At 36.3% G+C, this 22,654-nt stretch overlaps 1 protein-coding gene across 1 annotated transcript in view; it reads left to right on the top strand.

Annotated features, from left to right (window-relative positions):
* Window positions 1-22,654, top strand: part of SGIP1 (SH3GL interacting endocytic adaptor 1) — a 215,205-nt gene that overhangs the window by 172,549 nt on the left and 20,002 nt on the right. Inside the window, exon 19 of the mRNA XM_082616302.1 lies at window positions 20,643-20,754. Within this exon, the coding sequence (XP_082472428.1) occupies window positions 20,643-20,754 (112 nt within the window). The remainder of the gene's footprint in view (window positions 1-20,642; window positions 20,755-22,654) is intronic.

Consider the following 22,654-nt stretch of genomic DNA (forward strand, 5'->3'; position numbering starts at 1 on the left):
ATCATGTAAGTACATTAGTCTCAGGTAGTTTTAGCTAGTGCAACCTGGAATGATTTTTAAATTTTCTGCTGTGATGATAAAATGGCATAGAAACAGTGACATGTTAAAATGCCTTGAGAATAGTGCCCCTACCCAAATTTTAAACTCCCAAAAGACTGTCATTCAACATGTTTTATTGAGTAGCACTTTCAGTATATTCTTCTAGGGCACTCTGGCTTTACCCACATTTGTTATTATTAATGTTAATTATCATTATCTTCAATTATTTATTCAGGGAATGCAGAAGAGGAAGAAAGATTCCCAGCTCAAAATATTCACTTGTTCTAAATAGCTTTGAAATTATTTGTTGGCATCTAAATAGTGTTTCTATCATGTTCAAAACCTTAGCCTGTCTTATCCATTGCTTTGTTCTTACAGTGCTCTAGGCATTGTGGTTACCCAGTGAGTGTTTGAGTCACTGACCAATCAACCAACTCACTAATGAACATTGCCTTATGAACTTATTTGGAGATAACTTGAGATGCTTCACACCTCCAAATTTAACTTAACAAGAGAGATAGAAAAGCATTAGATGATAGTTCTAACTCAGAAGAGTTCCAAAGCTTGTGTTAGTGGTTTACTTTTATAAACAATTTCATTTTTTAAAAATTCACTGAAATTTTAACCTATTTAAGTTTAGCTGAAAAAATTGGTGAAGGTTACGAAAGGTGGTAACTGTTTAAATTCATTCATCCAGGAGTATATCCAACTGAAACTATCAAGTATTCTTCTGAGATGGAAGGAAGGGAAAGATATTTCCATAACAAGTAGAAGATGTGACTGTTAGATATTTGAATAATTCTGTAGAGCATTTGAACATCAGGATGTTTCCAGAAATGTGCTGTCCCTCTCTTTGTTTAACTTATTTAACTACAAAATCATCTTGTATCTGATAATGGAGAAAAAGATGACCTACAACCATACATTCTTGAGTGTCACCTCTCCTCTGTGCATACAGCCACTTGCACTTTCCTCTCGAGACAGCTCCGTGCTCCCGTTTACTAGTCTCACTCCCACCAACCTTTGGGAATGCTATGTCCTTAGCAACACCCTTCTCTGCATTCCCAGGCTCTCTGCCACACTCGCCCACCTGTTTCCTTAACTGTATCCCAGCTCTCTCCAGGGGCCATCTCTTCTCCTCTAGCTCTCTCCACAGAAAGTTCCTCAGTCTTCTGTGGGCCCTATGTCATGGGACTACGAGTTCTCCCAACTCCGCATTGCTACCTCCAACTCCCACTCCCCTTAATGTAAAGCAGCCATCTGCTCATTCTACCTTTTACTTACGGCCATCCACCACTGACTACAGAGCATTCCTCTGCATTCATCTACAGGCTTAGGGATGCTGGCAGCTCCTTTTCACCCTCTTCTCCACCTCACTCCCTAGCTTCATTTTGTGTCATAGATTCGATGTGGATGATCCACCCAACACCCTCGCTCCAGAGCCTCTTGACTTCTTCAGTTCCAATAAACTTTCCCTCCACTGATTAACCCACACCTCTGGCCACATCTTGGAAATGGTCCCTACTGACAAGTGTCATTTTGGCTATTTCAGAACTAACCATGTGTCCCCCTTCCTATACAATGATTCTTTCATTCAACAAATATTTATTGAGTACTACTGTGTGCCAGCACTGTCCTAGGCACTCCCCTGTAGGGAACAAAATGGGATAAATTCCCCGTCACCATGGAGCTTACATTTTAATGAGGAGAATCAAAAATTAAAAGATCAACAAATAAAATTTACAGTGTAAGTTCTACAGAAAAAATATAAAATAAGGAAGGAGAATGGAACATATTGAGGGTGAAAATAAATAAATAAGAGGACCTGAGGTAATAAAAGTAATGAATAATAATAACTAACACCTGAGTTCTTACTATGCAAAAAGTACATTTCATCTACTATCTCATTTCATCTGCACAACTCACTGTTGGGGCAATTCAGATTCAGCTAACATAAGTCACTTTTTCAGGATCACTCAGCCAAGAAGAGGCAGAGAAGGGATTGAAACCAGGCTCCTAGCTGGAGACCAAGGCTGATGCTCTGCTCCGCATCCATGATCTCATTCAGCCTTCGCAACAGCCCCTTAAGATAGGTGATGCTGGCAGGTTTTTCCAACTCTCCTAACCTTCCAACTTCCTGGTCCCCTGACTACACCTTATCTTTGACCTTGTTGAAACCTCTAGTCTCATGTCCACCCCACTCTCGTTCAGTCCACTAGCCAAGCCTACATTCAAGTTTTCTTCTTTATCCAGGTTAGACCCCACAGAGGAAAAGGATGTCTCTATACAGTGGGATCTACATTTTCCTCTTTGGAATTATGTAGTCTATGTGAAAAAAGTAACACTTGGATATTTTTAACTTCTAACTTCCTTCAGTAGGTTATTAAATATCCTTGCTTAAAAATTGGTAAGACATAATCATAGTCATGGACCACTCAACTTTCTTCACTCTGACAATAATAATAGCATTCTGTAAGAAGCAAACAGGTCAAATTTTTCACATATGACCAGAAGGATAATAATTCATTCATCTAAGAGTCACTAAAGAAAGAAAAATTGAAAGGCATAACCAATTTTCTGGGAAGCAGCTGTTTTGCTAAATTCACAATATTCTTCAAGTGGGAAGTGTCCACTAATTGCCCCTACCCCACTGTAGGCCCTTTTCAATCAATAATGCAGTAAACTTATCGAGTACCCAACACTGCAAATCACAGTGTTAAGTGCAACTAAGTTGGGGAAACAATATAGAAACATAAAAAGCAATGATACAAGACTGTCTTCATTAAAAATATTAAAATCGCACTCCCTAGCTCTTCTGAATTTTTATATGTAAAGTACATTGTCAATATAAAATGTAAAGTCCTTTCTATTCATAACTGAAGGTCGCAGTTTTTAAAATAGCCTAAACCTGTGAAGAAGACTCAAGTGGAGCTGAACCTGCAAAATGTTCTACCAGGCAGATCTGCTGAGGGTTTCAGAATTCACTCGACATCTTCACAAGAAATTAGTGACCTGGTTCTGAAAATCCTGGGATTGACCAACATGCTGATATTTCACTTGTTCCTGTTCTTTGAGGCAGGTGCCTTGGCTCACATGTTTTGTGTATGACTGTCATGCTGGAGATAGACAAGAAAGTAAAAGAGAAGCCTCTCTCTTTATTCTACTCAATCCTGACAACAAACATGTGGGGTGTTTCCCTTCACACTGAACAATTCTGACATAACTTCCTGGAGTTAGGCACACCCCACAGCTCAGTCCCACAAGGCTGCCCCCCACTTTACCCGCCAGTCACAAGTCCCACAAGTCACCTGTACTTCTCATTGACTGACAGTAAGGGACAAGGAGGACTTCAGACACCTAGGATTGCTCCAGTTTGAAGAATGACTTGAGCAAAGGCGTTAGGGTGAGTGATATCCACGTCATACCCAGGAATGATATCCACATGATATTCAGTAAACACTGGGAGAGGTCAGGAATGTTTTAAGAAATGCTCTTGAAAAGTAAGTAGAGATCATATTCCAAAAGGATTTCAATACTGAGAGAAGGAATTTGATTACAATCTTTATGCAAGGTGGAACTTTGAGAAATTTTGGAGAAAGTGGTAGGATCATCTTTGACTTTTAGGATTAGAGGCACAGAGAAATTTGGGGATTTACTGAAGCAGTTTGGCAGAAGTAGGAAAGAACCGACGGTACCGTTTTCACGGAGAGCTTTGAAAAACGTCACTGGGGTAGAAACATCTGACATCTAGTAGGTTGTGGAAAATAAGTGAACACTTCCATTCTGAGACACAGGGAGAAGGGTACTGTTGTAAACCAGGAGAAAGGAGACTCCAAGAGCACTAGATTTGGTCAGAACGAATGAGTTTCTTTGGAGACGTCTCAGCTTTGAAGTCCTGCACACCATCTATATAATATGAGTCCAGGAGTAAACAAACTGTGGAAACATGGGAGTTATTTGCTTAGAGGTGAGGGCTGAATCCAGGGAGGTAAGGGTTTAGCCTTGGGGCAAGCCTGTATCAGGAGCCATATGGGAAAAGGAATGCATTGTAGCCTGGAACTTGCTCCATTGTATCTTTTCTTTAAATAGCCACACAAGTATTAATGGTTAATTTTGAATGCAGGATATTTAATGGACAGGTTTTTGTGGTATATATTAAGTGCCTAGATCTTTTGCTCATCTGTTGTCTCTCGGTCATTCGTGTTCGGGGGAGAGTGCCTAACCGGCTCACCCAGCTACACTCTGAGTATGACAGTTCACCTAAGTAATAGATAGGAAAATTGCAGACACCGAGCCTAGAAGGAGGATACCAACTTCTAGAAGGCCATTATTGCAAATACAAGTTAGCGTAGAGGTGACATCCTGCCTCTTTTCCCTGGCCGCTGCCTGTCCATGCCTTTCATCCTCTCTTGGGCGTATGTCCTTCTCCTCTGTCTTGTAAGCTTCTGTCTCTTCCTCCTGACCCACAGACGTGGACACTCAAAACTGAACATCATTTGAGACTGAAGGAATCTTTAATATTTGTTGAGTACATCAAACAAAAGCGTAATGACTTGTATAAACCTTACAAATAATTGAATAATGAATTTTGTATTTCTTGGCTTATAAATAGAAAGAAAATTGTTTCTTTTAATAGGGCACTTCATTTTTCTTTTTCCATGAAGTAGGAGCTCTTGCAATAAATGTTAAAGTTCCCTGCCTATCCCCACGGTAAACTTATATAAGTCATGTTCAAAAGAGCAATTAGGTGCTTGTTATGATATTGCAGAGTTTCTAAACTCCTCCTCATGGTAGCGGCAATGTGTCTAGACATGCTCGCAGTTAATATTCTCTAGCAGGAATTAGGACTGTCTACATATGTTTATATGTATGTGCACAAAATTGATTAAAATGCTAAGGTTTACCATGTTTACTAATTCTACAATTGGTAGGTATCTGATAGGGAAAACAATGAACAAATTTGTAGAATACGGCCTTGATAATATTACTATAAGGACAAATATTGTTGTGGCTGTATTCATTCAGTCAGCAAGTAATTACTGAGTCTCTACTATGTGCTCAGCACTCTGAAAGATACTGGGGTTACAGTCGGGAAAAAGAAAGACATGTTTCTACCTTCATGGAGCATAGAAAAGACATTAAACAAGTTGTTACAATAACGTGCAGAGATTGTTATAATTCAGGAGATAGGGTGTTTTGGGAGGCACCCAGCAGAAAGACAACCTGGCCTAGAAGTTAGGGAGAGCTTCCAGAAGAAGAGACAGGCATGACTTTTAAGTCTACACAGAGTCCACTTTAAAGAAAGATAAAATGTTTTGCTGAGTTAGAGTTCTAATAAAAATCTTACATAATGTGTAAATGTTAATCTGAAGGCATATTGGATATTATCCTAGATATTAGAAATAGAAAAAGAGTCCCCATTTAATTTATATTAGTTTACTCTCAGTGTACACACATGCATGCACGCACACATATATCCGTAGAGATAGAGAAAAATATATGGAATATATATATATTTAGAGAGAAGGAGAAAGTGTGTGTGTGTGTATGTGCGTGCATTGGCTTTGGAATTAGCCTTCGGGGTCTAAATTATAGTCTAAGCATGATGTGACTTTAGGGAAGCTACTTAACCTAAGTCTTGGTTTTCTTCTCTGGAAATTGGAATAGTTATGGTATTACTAGGAAATAGTAACCTATTTCATAGGGTTGTAGTGGTTGTAGTAAAGAGTAAATAGTCAAGTATGAGGTCAGTGCATGCAAAGTGCTCAATAATGATTAGCTGCTACCACTGTTGTCCAACTTCCCATATCCCTGGACTGCTTTGTTTAGTTATTTCCTGCTTTGAAGAAGGTCGTGTTGCTGCATTCTAGTCTTCTTCCACATAAAGCATCTGGCAACTCAATCTGCTGTGAGCTGCTACATGGCCCCCCACTCTTTGTCAGCAGGGACAATGGGCCATCTTTTCTGGCTGCTTATGGTTCAGGAGAATCACGTGGAAGCAGGATGCGTCCTCCTGCTGTACACTCACTTCCTACCACCAGCCTCCACCAGAGCCAATCATTAAAGCTGCCTCGCTGAGGCTAATGATCGGCCTGGTGATACATTCCTCGGGATGCTGTGTTCATGCTGATGGGAAATGTTGGAAGAAAATCTGTTATCATTTCTTTTATTAAGGAATTTGTAAATCAAGGTATTTCAGCAAATTTGACAAGTAACTTCAAACTTCCTGAGAAAAGAATGGAGAAGCTGAGAATCACCAGAAGGATCTATTTTACCTTTGCATAGTTGTGAGCCTTCATCATGCATAGCTTTTTTTTAACTGAAGTATGGTTGATGTACAATATTATATGTTACAGGTGAGAAATATAGTGATTCACAATTTCTAAAGGTTATACTCCATTTAAAGTTATTATAAAATATTAGCTATATTCCTTGTGTTGTACAATATATCCCTGTAACTTATTTTACACATACTAGTTTGTACAATAGTTTTTTTATTATGTGTCTTCTAAGAAGAGCTGTCCACAGATGGAGACAGCCCATACATTGTACTCCTGACTCTGACTGCCCCAGACAGAGAAAAGGACCTTTGATTACCCCCTAGAGAGAGGAGAGCTGACACAGTGAATGAAAACGGGATTCAAAGAGGTGATGTCAAGACTCTGGAGAATCTCCCATTTCTAAGCCCTTTTATGTATGTGGAATGTATATATTTCATCAATATCAAACATACTCCTAATAGACTTTAGTCAATTACTTGTGAAAGGCCTTTGTAAACTATAAAGTACTATACAAATGTAATCATTTCTTAAAATAATAATTAACATTAATGAATACTTAATATGTGCTAAGAATTTTACATTCATTGCTTTATTTATTAAATCAAAGATTAATTTTGGGTCATCAAGATAAGGCATTAAGATAAGTCATTGCCCTTAAGATTTTAACCCTTTTGTATCTTCAACTATTTTGCAACATGTATGTGGCAATAATCTCTGCTAGAGTGTAGAATTTCAGCAGACAGGAATTTTCATGGACATGTTCCTTTTCTGCTGGCTCTGCTGTACTGAGTCACCAGGATTAGTACTTAGTCACCATTAGTAAATATGGCCTTGGGGCTTCTTTTCCTGCTGGCACATATTCACACAGACAGTGTGTGCGACTTACAATTGTGTTGCTCAGTCTTATATTCAGAGTAACTGCAACATTGCTTCAAGATTTGATTTAGAGGCTCATTGAACTATGCCTTTGAGAAACACGAAAGGTTTTTCTGGAGAAGTATCACAAAGGGGCAAGGGTGAGGTTAATTTTTCAAAGATGTTTTGGTGACTTTCTGGAGTTGCAGTCATCATTGTAACAGGTGAGTCCAGGAAGGGGAAGAATGAGTTACTTAATGTTGATTACTCCTTTCCTAGATTTTGCCTTTTTTGACTCTGCTCACAGCCCATTCTCCAGGAAACTGGTGGCTCAAAGAGCAGGCTTTCAGGCAGTCAGACTAGGACCGACAGCATTCTTTATGCCTCTCCATTCATAAATATCAAGTATCATAAAATTCAAAATTACCGGCATCTACTTTTTAACTGTAAGAACAGAAACCATTCAAGAAATAAAGGACAAATGTAGAAACTTCAAAGTTATTTAAGATCCTAGTATAACTCTCAGTTTCTTTCTTTTTCAATTTTTGTGTTATATTGGAGTATAGTTGATTAACAATGTTGTGTTAGTTTCATGTGTATAGCAAAGTGATTCACTTATATCAATACATGTACATGTATCTATTCTTTTTCAAATTCTTTTCCCATAGGTTATTACAGAGTATTGAGTAGAGTTCCCTGCACTATACAGTAGGTCCTTGTTGGTTATCTATTTTAAACATAACAGTGTGTACATGTCAATCCCAAACTCCCAATCTATCCCTCGCCCACTTCCCCTCCCCGTAACCATAAATTCGTTATCTAAGCCTATGAATCTGTTTCTGTTTTGTAAATAAGTTCATTTGTATCATTTTTTTAGATTCTGCATATAAGTGATATCAAATGATATTTGTCTTTCTGTCTGACTTACTTCACTGAGCATGATAATCTCCAAGTCCATCCATGTTGCTGCAAATGGCATTATTTCATTCTTTTTAATGGCTGAGTAATACTCCATTGTATATATGTACCACATCTTCTATTTATAATATTTTTTGTCACACTATCCCTAATTATGCTCCTTATATAAAATTTAGAAAAACAGAAAGCTATAAAAATGAAATAATCTATAATCGAATAACCATAGACAACCATTGTTTTGGTGTATTTTATTTCTAAGATTTTTCTTGTGTAGGTGACTGTGTGTGTGTGTATGTGTGTGTGTAGTTTATATTTTCATACAGTATATAAGTATGCATTCTCTTACTTTAACATATAATAATGTCCCCCATGCCATTAAACTGTATTTGAAAATAGCTCATTGTTTTATTCTGATTGTGAAATTGATGTAAGCATATTACTTTTTAAAACTTCAAACAATATGGAGAAGTATAGATAAAAGAGTAAATACAGAGAAAGAAGGAAATCCTGCTATTTGCAACAACGTGGATGGATCTTGAGGAAGACAAATACTACATGGTATCACCTATATGTGGAATCTAGAAAAGAAAAAGTCAGACTCATAGAAACAGAGAGTAGAAAAGTGGTTGCCAGGGGCTGGATGTGGGGGAAATAAGGAGAGGCTGGTAAAAGGGTACAAATTTTCAACTATAAGATGAATAAGGTCTGAGGATATAATGTGTAATGTAGTGACTATAGTTGATGGCACTGTATTGTATTGATACAATTGAAATTTGCTAAGAGAGTAGAACTTAAATGTTCTCACAAAAGAAATAAAGAAGGAAGGAAGGAAAGGAAGGGAAGGAAGGAAGGAACAAAAACATGTGAGGTGATGGACGTGTGAATTAACTAAATGGGAGGAATCCTCTGTAATGTATATGTAGATCAAATCATCACACATACACATTATATATCTTACAATTTTATTTCTCAATTGTACCTCAATAAAGTTAAAGAAAAAAGATCCTGGAACTGAAAAAAAAGAGTAAATACAACGCTGAAATCACACGTGTGTGTGTGTGTGTGTGCACGTGTGCATGCTGCATTTACTTGATTCCAAAAAACCATCCATTGGGATGTGCTCCATTGGTTTAACAACACTTCAGGTGCAAAATAAGCTTCATTAAAAGTATAAAGGCATTTTTTCCTAACTAACGATAACACACAAATTGCAAGCCACTATCTTCAGTATAACCATCAGAAATTGAATCTAAACTTATTTCAATTTCAGAATTAAAAATACACCTAAGTCACTCTGTCCATCAGCAGTTATATTTAATATCACAGTGACTTGATGCTTTTTATACAGCATGTTCATAATCTTGGTCTTTTTATTCTCTTTGATGTTGATGGTTTCATTTGGGGGCACATCAAAAATTCCAAGGTTTTATCTGCATTCGTATTCCTAAGTTTATTTATAAATTGCCAAAAGGTAACTTTCTTGATAGTCAGCCAGAAGTTGTTGACAGATACAGTTTTAGCACCTGAGTTATATATTCTTTCATGATGCATAATTCAGTCATAACCTACTTGTCCCATCTTTTGAAATTCCATGGTTTACATTTCAAAGAATCTGGCAGTTTCTCCTGCCTGCCGTTGCATAGCTTGGTGTGTGACAGTTTATCTTCTGTGTACAAATAACTTTCACTTTATTACTGCATCAGATGGAATCTTTAAAAAAATTCTTAAGGGAAAATAAGGGTCCAAATTTAATCACATGAGAGGCTGTCAATTCAAATAACTCAACTCAACTGAGGGGACCTCGAGATGAGCTGATTACTTCTAATCAAGGCTATGTTCCCACAAATACAAGCAAAGACAACTCTGGAACATGTTCTGTTAGCAGCTGCCAGTTTTCTTTTGACATTGATTACAAGATGCATCTCAATTTCAGAAATTTTAATATTTTCATGTTTTCAAAAGTATGTTTCTTAACAATCAAAGAAGTATGTATGATTTTATGCAAATAGAAGATAGACTCTGCTCTATAACCTGCATTCAATAGTAGCCATTTAAATTTATGATATGGAGTGTTTGGGATATATATGTGTGTGCATTATATACATATACATCTATATAATCATGTTAATGGTTCCATAGTATTATATTGTATGCATGTACCTTTCTTTTGTTAATGGATATTTAGGTTGGTTTTTTCCTTTTTTTTTTTTTTTTTTTTTTGCTATTGTGTAAACTAGTGCAATGAGCAGCCTTAAACCTATGTCCTCACGTACTTGTGTGAATTTTTCCAAAAGATAAACTGCTAAAACTAGAATCACTGTGTTAAAGGGTATGCACATCTAAAATAATACTACATATTTCCAAATGTCCATCCAAAAATTTATACCAGCATTATGATTAACATTTTTTCCATGCACTTATCAACACTGAATTATGTCAGTATTTCTCATCTTTTCCAATCTAATAGGTAAAATGTGATATGTGATTGTTTTTAGCTCTATTTTTAATTACTGAAAACCTTTTAATATCTGCATAGCATTTTATTCTGTCATGAATTGTGATTTATTTCACTTCAGTTATTAGGCATTTAAATTGCTTCAAGTTCTCCCACATGCCATGAACATCTTTGCACATAATTCTTTGGCCTTAAGACATTTTCTTAGAATAGATCCTTAAAATTGGAATTATGGGCTAAATTTATGACAGTTTTAAAAGCTCATGATACACATTGCCAAGCAGTTTTCTAGAAAGGTTATACCAACTTTTACTTCCATCAACATTATATTACAGTGCCTATTTCATTATATGCTCACATGCATGAAGTATTGGTTTTTTCAGATCTTTTCTAATCTGAAAAGATAAAAAATTATTTCTCTCTTCCTGTTGTATTTCTTTGATTACTAGTGAGGCTGAACTTATTTTCAAACTTTTTAGCCATTTATGGTTCCTCTGTGGGGTCCTTACTAGATATTTTCCCAATGATCTTGATTAGCCCGCCCATAATTTCAGCCCCATAGATATTATTCACTCTAAGTTTGAAGAAAGAAATAAACCATTATTATCCTTTAGCAAAACCAGTCCCGTAAAGTTTTTCCCAAGAGAGTTGGTGAGGTGTAAAGGACATTCACAACTAATGACCCTTTTAAAGCTGTAAACCAGACCTTCTCAAACTGTTTTTTCATTATCCCCCTTCCTTTACCCACAGAGTCTTTTTAGACCTTTGTTTCCCCCTCATTGCTCCCCAGTAGACTTTTAATATCACAGATGTACTGTACACCTGGTTATGTACTGTATGAATATCTGTGTGCTTCATACATAAAAAGGTAAAGATTTCCTTCACCTTCCCCTAAGAACCAATTTCTACCCCTTTTGGGGAGAAGCTGCCCCATTAAGAATACATACTGTGCATCCAGCTGGATCTTGAAGCAAACTTTCTAACATGAACAGGCCAACATTGAAAATACAATTGAAGTTAGACCTGGTTTCAGTCACAGCACCTTTCTACTTACCTTACCTGAGCAAGTTACCTTGAGCAAATTATTTAATTTCACTAAACTTCAATCTCCTAAATGGTAACACATGCCTAATAATGGTATGTATCTCAAAGAGATGTTTGGAAAGTAGAAGACATAATGCATGTAAAGTATTCAGCACAATGGCCATCCCATATAAGTGTTCTACATAGAGTAGCTCTTCATGTCTTCTCCACATTCTTTGTCATACCACACTCTAGCTGGCTTAGCTTCAGATGCTTAATCACTCTCAGTACTGTCTGTATGAAGTTGTATAGGGTTTGGTCATGTGAGTCCTCATACTGAAGACGTTTTCATTATGGCTTTGTCTCCTGCATTATGTCCATTTCTAATAATAGTCCTTGTGTTGAATATGCTTGATGTGACTTTGATGATGAAAATGAAACATAATTTTCCCATTTTCTGAGTCAACCATATTATTTTAGCAAGTTAATTAAATACGGCATTAATTAATATTGGGTGATGGTTTGAGAAAAGACCCAGTTTGAAGAAAATTCTCTATAAAATACAACAAAAATGTCGACCAATCACATGTTTATGGACTAAGTGGAATTTGAAAAGCAACAATTATATGCACATGAAATATATATATTATATGTGTATATATACATTTTACACATAAAATATATTTTTATATATTTTATATATATGTATATCTCTCCAAGGCAGGTGAGCAGGGACTTTTGAAGAGGAAGACTGAAAACAACTCTAATCCTATTTACATACCCAGAAATTCAGTTTCCTTAATTCTACTCTATGATAACTGACTTTCTTAAGTATGCCTTCCTCATTTTCACGAAGGTGTATGCCTTGCACACTGAAAAGCATGTAACAAGTATAACTCACCCAAAGCCACTGTGGGTCGAGACAAGCCTATGGGGCTCCTTATGTGGAAGGAGTGTGGAGTTAAGTGGACCTTCATTTGAATCCTAACTAACTCCACTGCTTACCATGAGAATGTGAGCAAAAGACTATCTTCTTTCAGACTCAGTTTCTTGATCTGTAATATGTAGTAGTGCCCATGTGAGCATAGGACTGTGGTGATAATTAAATGATGCAGTATGTGCAAAGCATAAAAGAGAGTGTGTAGCCCACAGCAAGTACTCAGTAATGTTGGTGACTCCTCATTTGAGGTTTGCCCTTTTTCCTCTGTACTGGCACTTGGCACTTAGCAAGTCAGTTGATGCCACTTAGAATGTGAGGAACCAAACTAGCACTTAGGGAATCTTTCTGACTTTTTTAAGCCTCAGTTTTGTCATCTGCAAAATAGTAATAATAATATTTTTTTAAATGTGAGGATTCAGTAAGGTAATGCATGTGAAACTTTTACAATAGTCCTGGGATACAAAAAGTATATGTTCAGTTTAGCTATCATTACAGCATTATTATTTATGAGATTAACTTACAGCATTCATTAGATATAGAATTTTTAGACCTAGAATTCTAAGAGACAAAAATATACAAATATACCGAAATACACAAAATATTTTACATTTACAGTTTTATATGCAGCATATACACATATATACAACATACATATATAAGATAAATTTCAAATAATTTAAGTCAACTAGTTTATGTAAACTTGTAACATTCCAAGATGCAGAGAAAAACAAATAGAAAATTTTATATGTAATAACTTTCCTTTGACTCCTTTTCTTACAAACCTATCCTAAAAATTTTTAAACAAAGTTGCTGTGATTTTTTTAAAAAAGTAATATTACTTTATTAACCATCACTTCAGCTAGCTAAGATTCACAAGGTCACAAAAGTACAACTCACCTTCTCAAGTTAAGCTCTCACGATAAAATTCTTTCTACTGGACTAAGAAAAGCTTCTAATCGTCTCTTTATCTTACTTTGTATGCTAAATGGATATGGTGTTGAGGGCAGCCTGAAACAATATATTACATGTTGTGACTGCCCAGCAAATTCTCCGTCTCTGTTAATGATAATGGCTATACTTATTGAGTATTTACTATGTGCAGGCACTCAGATTTACATATACTGGTGAAACTCCTTACTTTAGTGTCCTTACGAGTGTCTTTGCAGTTATTGGATTTGGTAGGAAAGTAAAGACCAACTCAACATGAAAGTATTAATCTAGAACATTAGTCCCCATTCTAAAATCAGTTTACCAAATTAACCCTAGTATCACCGTTCATCACATAATATGCAGATTTAGTTAGTTTTTCCATAAATGTCTGAAACAAACAATGGACATAGAATGCAGGTGCAGTGTACATTTATTGCAAAATGAAATTGCCAATCTTAGAAAGGATACAGGATTCCATGAAGTCAAGGAAAGTGATGGTGTAAAGCTCCTTAGGTCATATTAAAAGTCATTATCAATTGAGGGTTTAGCAGAAATAATACTATTAATGATTGAAAAAGAAGAAATAAAGGAAGCTTACATCATAGCCACTTCAAAAGAAAATCAAGAAATTGAGAGACCCTTAGGAAAATTTATAAAACTCTCAATTAACGCTGCAATTAAGGATCACTTTATAATCATGAAAGAAAACCAAATCTGAAACTAGATTGTTGTATGAAGCTATAATACAATTTATCAGAAAAATATGCCTTTCCTCAAAATATCAACACAAATCATTTTTGTTCATTCTAAGAACTCATTGATTATTTGATTGCAGTGTGTTAATAAAAGATTTTTTTCACAAATTTAGTTTATGACAATTTAGAGTGCTAGTCAAGCCTTTTTATTACTATATCCTATGAAATTTAAATGCATTCATTTCTAAGTGACTCTTTTTTCTGATACTGACTATCCTCAGATAACAAAGACATTCTATATCATCATATGTAATCTTCACAGTATCTGTAGAAGGTACTATCTCCATTTTACAAAATGATGAAGGTGGGCACGAGAGAGGTTCAATAACTTTCCCAAGGTAACGCAATAAGTGATAAAGTCAGGATTCAAATTTAATTCAATCTGATTCCAACATTTTTGTCTTTATCACATTATACAGAATATACTCTATAAATTATAGTTGAATTGACTATAATTTATTTTTTTTTACTAATCCTACTAATATGATTTGCTTTGTTTTAGAAAACGCTAATCCAGTTCCCACTCTCTGCTTCTTCATACAACTCCTGGAATTTCTCCTCTCTTCTTTCATGCATTCTGATGCTCTCTGTTGCTTCCATCTATTGGTTCTGTCTCCTTCATTCTCACTCCTGGACATAAGGGTCATTTGCCCTGCGTGTATAGCGGGCCTGGTGGAGCAGCAGTTGTTCGGGTTGGTAGGCTGCAAGGCTGGTAATGGTCTTCTAAACAAACAAGACAGCCCTCTCCTGCTGTCCATGCTTCATGTTGTACTTTCAGAGTGACTGTTTCCAAACCCAGATGAAAAGCGAGTAAAATTTGCAGCTCTTTTGACTCCTGACATTTGTAAGTGCAAATCCTCTTTACAGTCAGGTAAGGTTGGCGGCACTGACACTGATGTCCCAATTTAATAAGGATGCAGCTAGAATCAGTGACCTGCCCAAGGGCACATGTTAACTAAGAAGCATAGTCACTATTGAAGCCCACAGCCTCCGAAGAAGTTCTAGATTCTTTACTGTAACAGCAAAGCATAATAACTAAAAGCGTAGATCACTTGCTCTCTGAGTTTGACCTAGTTACTTACACTTCCAAAGTTTCCTCATCTGTAAGAAAAGGTTGTTAAAAATAGCACCTACTTGGTGAGGTGTTTGTGTGAATTAAAGGAGGTAATGCATATGAAGCATCACACAGAGTTAGGACACAATAAATAACAGCTATTACCATTTATTGAGCCTATAGTGACAAACTCTACAAACACCCCTGAGGGAAGCACTACTCTGACATAAATTCATGTTATATTTAAAACAACTGAAAATAAGTCTTCTTCATGAGCTGGCTTTGATGTGAAAAAAGTTCTAAATTTCAACTTTGCAAAGTGGAAAACATTATACAGAAAATGGAGTAAATTGTACTGAACAGGGCGTCAGGGGGACCGGACAGGCTTGCTCTGGGCACACCGTTAGGACACACTTCCCCTCCACACAAAAGACCAGCAGTGGTGTGGTACCAGGCGTCTCTGTGGAACCCGGGACTCGAACAGCCATTTATTTATCAAGTAAACCTTGTACTCTTACTCAATTTCTGTACCTGGGTATTTCGCTTCCTTTTCTCCCTCTTTTTTATTTGTATCCCTTTCTCTTCTAAAATCGCTCTCCCTTTTCCCTTTCTCCTTTCATATTTTTACATATACAGCCCCTACTCCATACCCACATTCATATTTCAATTGACTACTCAGGAAATGCTTTCACAAATTAACAACCTTATATTTTCTTTTTTTATTGATTTTTTAGTTGATTTACAATGTTGTGTTCATTTCAGTGTACAGCACAGTGATTCAGTTTTACATATATATATACATATATATATGTATATATATATATGTACATATTCTTTCTCAGATTCTTTTCCCTTATAGGTTATTACAAAATATTGAGTATAGTTCCCTGTACTATATAGTAGGATGACCTCTTCTTTTAAAGATGTCATACTAATTTTTCTTTAGCCTTAGGTTTTGTGTGTGTGTGTGTGTGTGTGTGTGTGTGTATAACCTTGCTTGGTAATGAGAGTCACAGAAAACTGCCTTTCAGAGAATTTCATCACATGATAGTGACTCTGTGTGCCTTTTTCCATTTCTCAGAAATCCATAAGTGTGCATGGCAATTGCTTTCCAGGGCCCTGGAATTGCTATTTTGTCAGAACTTGACAAGGTAATGGCAGCAACTTGTTCTTCTTGGGGGACCACATATGCACCCTCAGATGCCTAACATAATTTTGTTCTGACTTATATGTTCCATGAGCAGAGTAGGTAAGAGTTCAGGATCCAGAGTCAGGAAGTACTAGGTTTGCATCCCAATGCTGTTCTTACTGCTTACTAACTGGGTGACTGTGGGCAAGGCTACTGAATGATTTGTAACCTCAGTTTTCTCCTCTGGAAAACAGGGATAATAATGGTAGTTCCCTAATAGGGGTATTATCAGGATTAAGAGGTAATACAGGAATAGTTCTTAGTATGCGATAAGAGGTACAAAGTTTTCGTTGTTGCTACTGTTTTTGTTAGCATTAGGAGGCCTAGGATTGAATTTCATCTTTACCACTTACTAGCAGAGTGAACTTGGGCTAGTGAAATAGAGATAATTACACTGAACCTGTTTATTCCCTCAATGTATAAAGAACAAAAAGCCATATTAGTGTTTGATATTTTATTTTATTGTAAGACAGACATAATAATTACTATTTTGACATTGAATTCTTTAAAAATAATCATTAATAATAATATAATAATTATAATACTTAACTATCAATATTATCCAACTTCATGTAGTGCTTTGTCTTTCATTTGTATTTAATATTATAGTCCCCTTTTATACTATAAGCTCCATGAAGGGAGGGGTACATCTCATACATTTCTGTGAATCCTTCAGCAACTAGCACAATGCCTACTTATTGCAGGAACTCACATTCAAATGAATCAACAGACAAATATGCATTCAACCAACTTTCATCTCCTATGAGTCCAAGCATTCTATCAAGCAACTTGAAAAGATATGATAGCCACCCATGTAATACACAAAAAATTAAACATGCATGATAGAATTCATTGCTCGTATGATAAAAGAAATTTGAGTTAGGAAGGAACCTGAAAATGTTGGTCTATCTCCTTGCTCAGTGAGGAGTACCATTTGTGGTATCTCCCTTCATTCTCTACCTCAATAATTATTCAAATTCAAAGAACCGACTCTAATTCAACAACCTTAGTAAAACTCACCCTGACAAAATAACAGCAACAAAAATAAGAAGAAGAAGATGTTTTTTCAAGTATATACCATGCTAAGGATATCCCATTTGATGTCCACCACAAACCTTTAACATAGATACTATTATCGATTGATATTTTATTTTAAAGATGAGGAAACTGAGTCACAGACAGATTAAATAGCTTGCTCCTGGTCATAACAGATTGTAAGTGGAGGCGTTGGGATTCACACACAAGTCTATGTGACACCAGAGTCTGAGCTTCTTTTTATTAAATGAAGGAGCAGAATTTCCTGTTCTGCTCATTGGACAATTAATCTTGCAGTGAAAAAACCTCATAGTGCTGTCACTTGAGCTATTGTCTTAAGCTCTTGTTTGTATATGATATTGTTACTGGGTTTCCTATATGCTTGTATCTTATTTCCTGAAAGTTTACATATTTGTGTTCCCACCACTATCTTACACATAGTAGAGACCCAGTAAATATTTGGCAGATTCACTAAAACCACCAGTGAAGGGATACAGTTTTCAAAGCAGCTTATTTCTGTGTGAGATAATTGTTCCTACTGTTTAAAACTCCTTAAATTCCTATAAACAACTTAAAATTATAGAATCCTAACACACAGGGATGATGTGACCTATTGCCTTCATTTTATGCTTGAGAAAACCTAAAGAAAATTCACTTGCCCAAGGTCACAAAGCTATTAACTTGCAGATCCATGGCCATGAATCCTGGTCCCTAGAGTCACTGTCTGGTAATATTATTTCAGATATTTGAAAATAGTTTTGAGGCCCCTCTTAGTCATCTTAGGCCATAAGGTTTGAATTTCTCAGCATCTTAGACACTCTCCTGGTTTTAGCCCAGTTTTCCAATAATCATAGTAACAAAGACTCTCTGAGGTACTGCAGGGGAACAGAAGCATTCATTTATTACTAATAGCATTTTCACTGAGTATAATCTTTATGTAAAATAATCTGGGGGACTTCCCTGGTGGTGCGGTGGTTAAGAGTCTGCCTGCCAAGGCAGGGGACACAGGTTCGATCCCTGGTCCGGGAAGATCCCACAAGCCACGGAGCAACTAAGCCCATGTGCCACAACTACTGAGCCTGCGCTCTAGAGCCAGTGCTCCACAATGAGAAGCCACTGCAATGAGAAGCCCGCGCACCGCAACAAAGAAATAGCCCTGCTCACCGCAACTAGAGAAAGCCCGCGTGCAACAACGAAGACCCAACACAACCAAAAATAAATAAATTTATTTTAAAAAATAAAATAAAATAATAAATAATAATAAAATAATAAAATAAAAATTTATCTGCCTATTGTTGGGTCATCCCATTTTGTAGTAATAAAACTATATCTTAAAAAAATAATTAAAAGAAAAAGACCAATTTATACAAAGATGGATTTAGAATAATTGCTACCTAGAAATGACCCAACATTTGGAGAATTTTTGTAGAATAATATATAGTCTGGAAATGATATGTAGACCAGATAGCAATAAGAAAAATTGTGTAATAAATGAAAAAAGTAAAATAGAAGATGGCATATTAATTTCAATGTATAGGGATGTGAAGAAATTAGAATTGTAAACTGTGGATCCTTTAAGGTAAAAGGGTTCTTTGTAAAATCTTGATGTTTTTTCCTTCTCTGGCATTATTGATTAAACCCACAGTAAGGACTGTAGTGCCCAGAGGTGAACACAGCTAGGGTATAACGTTGTTGGAAGCAGAGGGAAGAGGTGAGGAAGGATAGATCTGGACCAGACTGCATGCCTCAGTCCATTCTGACGGCTGTAAAAAAGTACCACTGGAGGCGTGGCTCGTAAACAACAAAAACCTACTTCTTGAGGACAAGGATTATGTTTAATTATCTCTGAATCCCCAGCACCTACCATAATGCCTGATACATAGCAGATAATAAGTCAATGTTTGTTGGTGATCAATTACTACATCCAAGATATTGAAAGACAAGGGAAGATAGAAAATGTAGACACTAGGATGAACTAGAATTATCAAGGAAAACTTTATTGAGGAGGGAAATATACAAAGGTAGAGCTTTTCATAATCAGAGAAGAGTATGAAAGTTACTAAAGATACTAAAGATAAAAAGCATAACAGGTAGTCTGTGATGAGGTGGAGAAGAGTAAATATGTTTTGTGTGATAAGAAGCAGAAGCAGTGAATGTGTGACATAATTAAATACTTTGTCCTTATAAAACTTTACTCTTCAGTACCATGTCTAGAGATTGTTAATGAAGACAACAATCCTAAACTTTGCTCCTTTTGGAAACCTCAAGTTGTATCAAAAACATACAGGAAAATGTTTCACTTAGATAAACAATATGGTATGTAAACAGTATGGCGAAAAACATGAGCCTTACAGGATGGCAAACCTAGGTTTGAATTTTAGTTTTGCCACTTAACTAACTGTATCTTGGGCAAGTCACTTAGCTCTTTGAGCTTCAGTTTTCTTTCTGTAAAATGGGAATAATAATGCCTATCCCACAGGGCTGATGTGGGGCTTGAATGTGGTAATTCTTGTAAGGTATCCAGTGTAGTGCCTGGTGTGTAGTAGATGGTCAGTAATCTGTTATTTTTAATAATGTAAATTGATGCATTGATGTGTTTGTGCTAAGTCAAGGTGGACGTTTGGGTTGTGTATGTTTGGGGACATGTACACTTGAGACTACTTGATCTGAGGGTAATTGGACTGTTTGAAATGGAAACACCCCAGAAAAGGACAATGTGTAACATGGTGCTCCATGGCTGTTTATCTCTTTAAAATGAAGAAATGCAAACAGTTTTGAGTGTATGGGCAATTGTATAAGGTGAAGACTCAAATAGGAAGCTAATAATTTTCTTACTAACTACCTGCTGTACAAACTGTCATGCAAATACTGCCTTATGCTTTATGTAAAACATTGAAACCCCCTATGACTTTATTCTTCTGCTTGGATTTTTTTCTGTAGTAAAATACATCATTGAATTAATTTCAAGTGTGTTTGTCTGTAAACCAGCCAAATATTTCCTTTTAAATACTTGAGGTCTATGTTGAATATACAGTTATGGCTCTTAGCACATTGCTTTTTTTTTTCAGTAATTAGATTTCATCCTCTAATCCTTTAATGGGCTTTTAGTTCCACATATACTAAGATGGCTCCGATCCATATTAAATGAAGATTTTTCATTTCATGCAGGTTCTTCCAGGGGACCCAGCCCCCTAACCATGGGAGCCCAGGACACCCTCCCTGTTGCAGCAGCATTTACAGAAACGGTCAATGCCTACTTCAAAGGAGCAGATCCGAGCAAGTAAGCCTGGGGCTTGGTCCATTGTATTCTCCAAACTCTATCCAATTCAGTGGGGACACCCTACATATAATTATTTCATTCCATATCCTAAAACCAAAAAAAAAAAATCCAGTCAACAGTAACAGGTGGCATACCTAGAATTAATTTGATTAGGAATATTAATTCATTGCTTTTTAAAAAAATATGCCAAAAGGTCCAGTAACCTAATCTAATACAGAAATCTCTGATTCAGTTTTGGTTGCAGGTTACAGAAAACCCAACCAACTCCATCAGCAATGAGAAAATGTATTAACTCACAAAAGGAAATGTCTAGATCATGTCTTTATTGTCTTAGTCTTTCCTGGGTGGGAGTCACCCACATATAAACTGAAACAATGGTGCATTGGAATGAGAGCCTGGAATAAAACCACCTTTCCATAACATCAGATATGTAAGAGGACAAGTTATGTGTTACCCTTGTTAAGTGAGGAAAAACTAGCCAAAAAAATAATCACAGCAAAGTAAAAATTTTAGATAAAAATGTACCACTCTCTATTTACATGAGCCTGATCACACTTATATCAGTACAACTTGACAATGGACTTTACCTGAATGTACAAGCTTCTCTATAAGGTGTCCCATGGATGGGGTTCAGGAAGTCTATGGATCCCCTGAAATTATATTTCATACCTAATGTATGTGTGCACATGCACATTTGTCCATAGACACTCTACAGTATTCATTAATTTCACAAAGGGGTTCAGATTCAAAAAAAAAAAGTTAAGGGCGATTATTAGTCTACACTGAAAACTAAACACCTAAGTCAAACTGGCTTTCAAGTGTGTCACCAATACAATTCCAGCTCTGAATCTGATGTATAAACAAAGGACAAACCTAGGTGAGGAAAGAATTGCTTTTTATTTTTTACTTGCAGGTACTAGAGCTTAGAAAACCTTGGTAGACATGGAAATAAAGATGAGACAAAAAATTAAATGTGCATATAGAACACTAGACTGTTTTATAAAAATTTTTGAAATAATGATAAGTATAATTAGAACTTGGAACTCTATTTTAAGTGAAAATCTGTATGACTGTTAACCCTCTTTACACTTCAGAAACACTAGTTTTGGGGGTTTTTTAAGTCTAAATCTAACAGTATTATGCTGGAAAACTAATATAATTAGTAACTGCACTCCGTTCTAGCCACTGAGATCTATCAATCTCCCTAAATATTCTTTTAAACAGCATTTAGGTTTTATTCTGGGCCCAGAGTTTTGCAGAGAAACAAATACTGTGGATGCTGGTGTCTTGGTTCATTTGCTCTGCTATAACAGACTAGGTGGCTTATAAATAACAGAAATTTATTTCTCAAAATTCTGGAGGCTGGGAAGTCCAAAACCAAGGCCCCGGCAGATTCGGTATCTGATGAGAGCCAGCTTCCTGGTTCATCAGAATCTTACATACTGTAAAGGGCTAAGGAACTTTGTGGGTCTCTTTTATAAAGGCACTAATCTCATTCTTGAGCGCCCTATCCTCATAACCTAATCACGTCCCAAATATCATCACATCGGGGATTAGGTTTAAATATATAAGTTTTGGGAGAACACAAGCATTCAGGCTATAGCGTTCTGGTTTCTCCCACGTCTCTTCTTTTTCATCTTCAGAGCAGAAAGATCATTTGCCATGACCAAGCATCAACAGCAACTAAAAGCTCCTCATACAGAATATGCATTTGAACTGTAAGAGAAAAGTAAGCATCATTAGCTTAGGTTGTATACAGACTTTGTATACATACATACATGTTTCTTCTGTAGACTCTTCTTTGAGTAAAGAATTTGCATGACTTCCTGTCACACCAGTTCTAAAGACTACTTATTACTGACTGATCTAGACCTTAGAAAGCTCAAGCTTCCCTGAATTG

Source organism: Mesoplodon mirus (assembly GCF_964341445.2).
Source record: "Mesoplodon mirus genome assembly, chromosome: 3".
Classification (NCBI taxonomy): Eukaryota; Metazoa; Chordata; class Mammalia; order Artiodactyla; family Ziphiidae; genus Mesoplodon; species Mesoplodon mirus.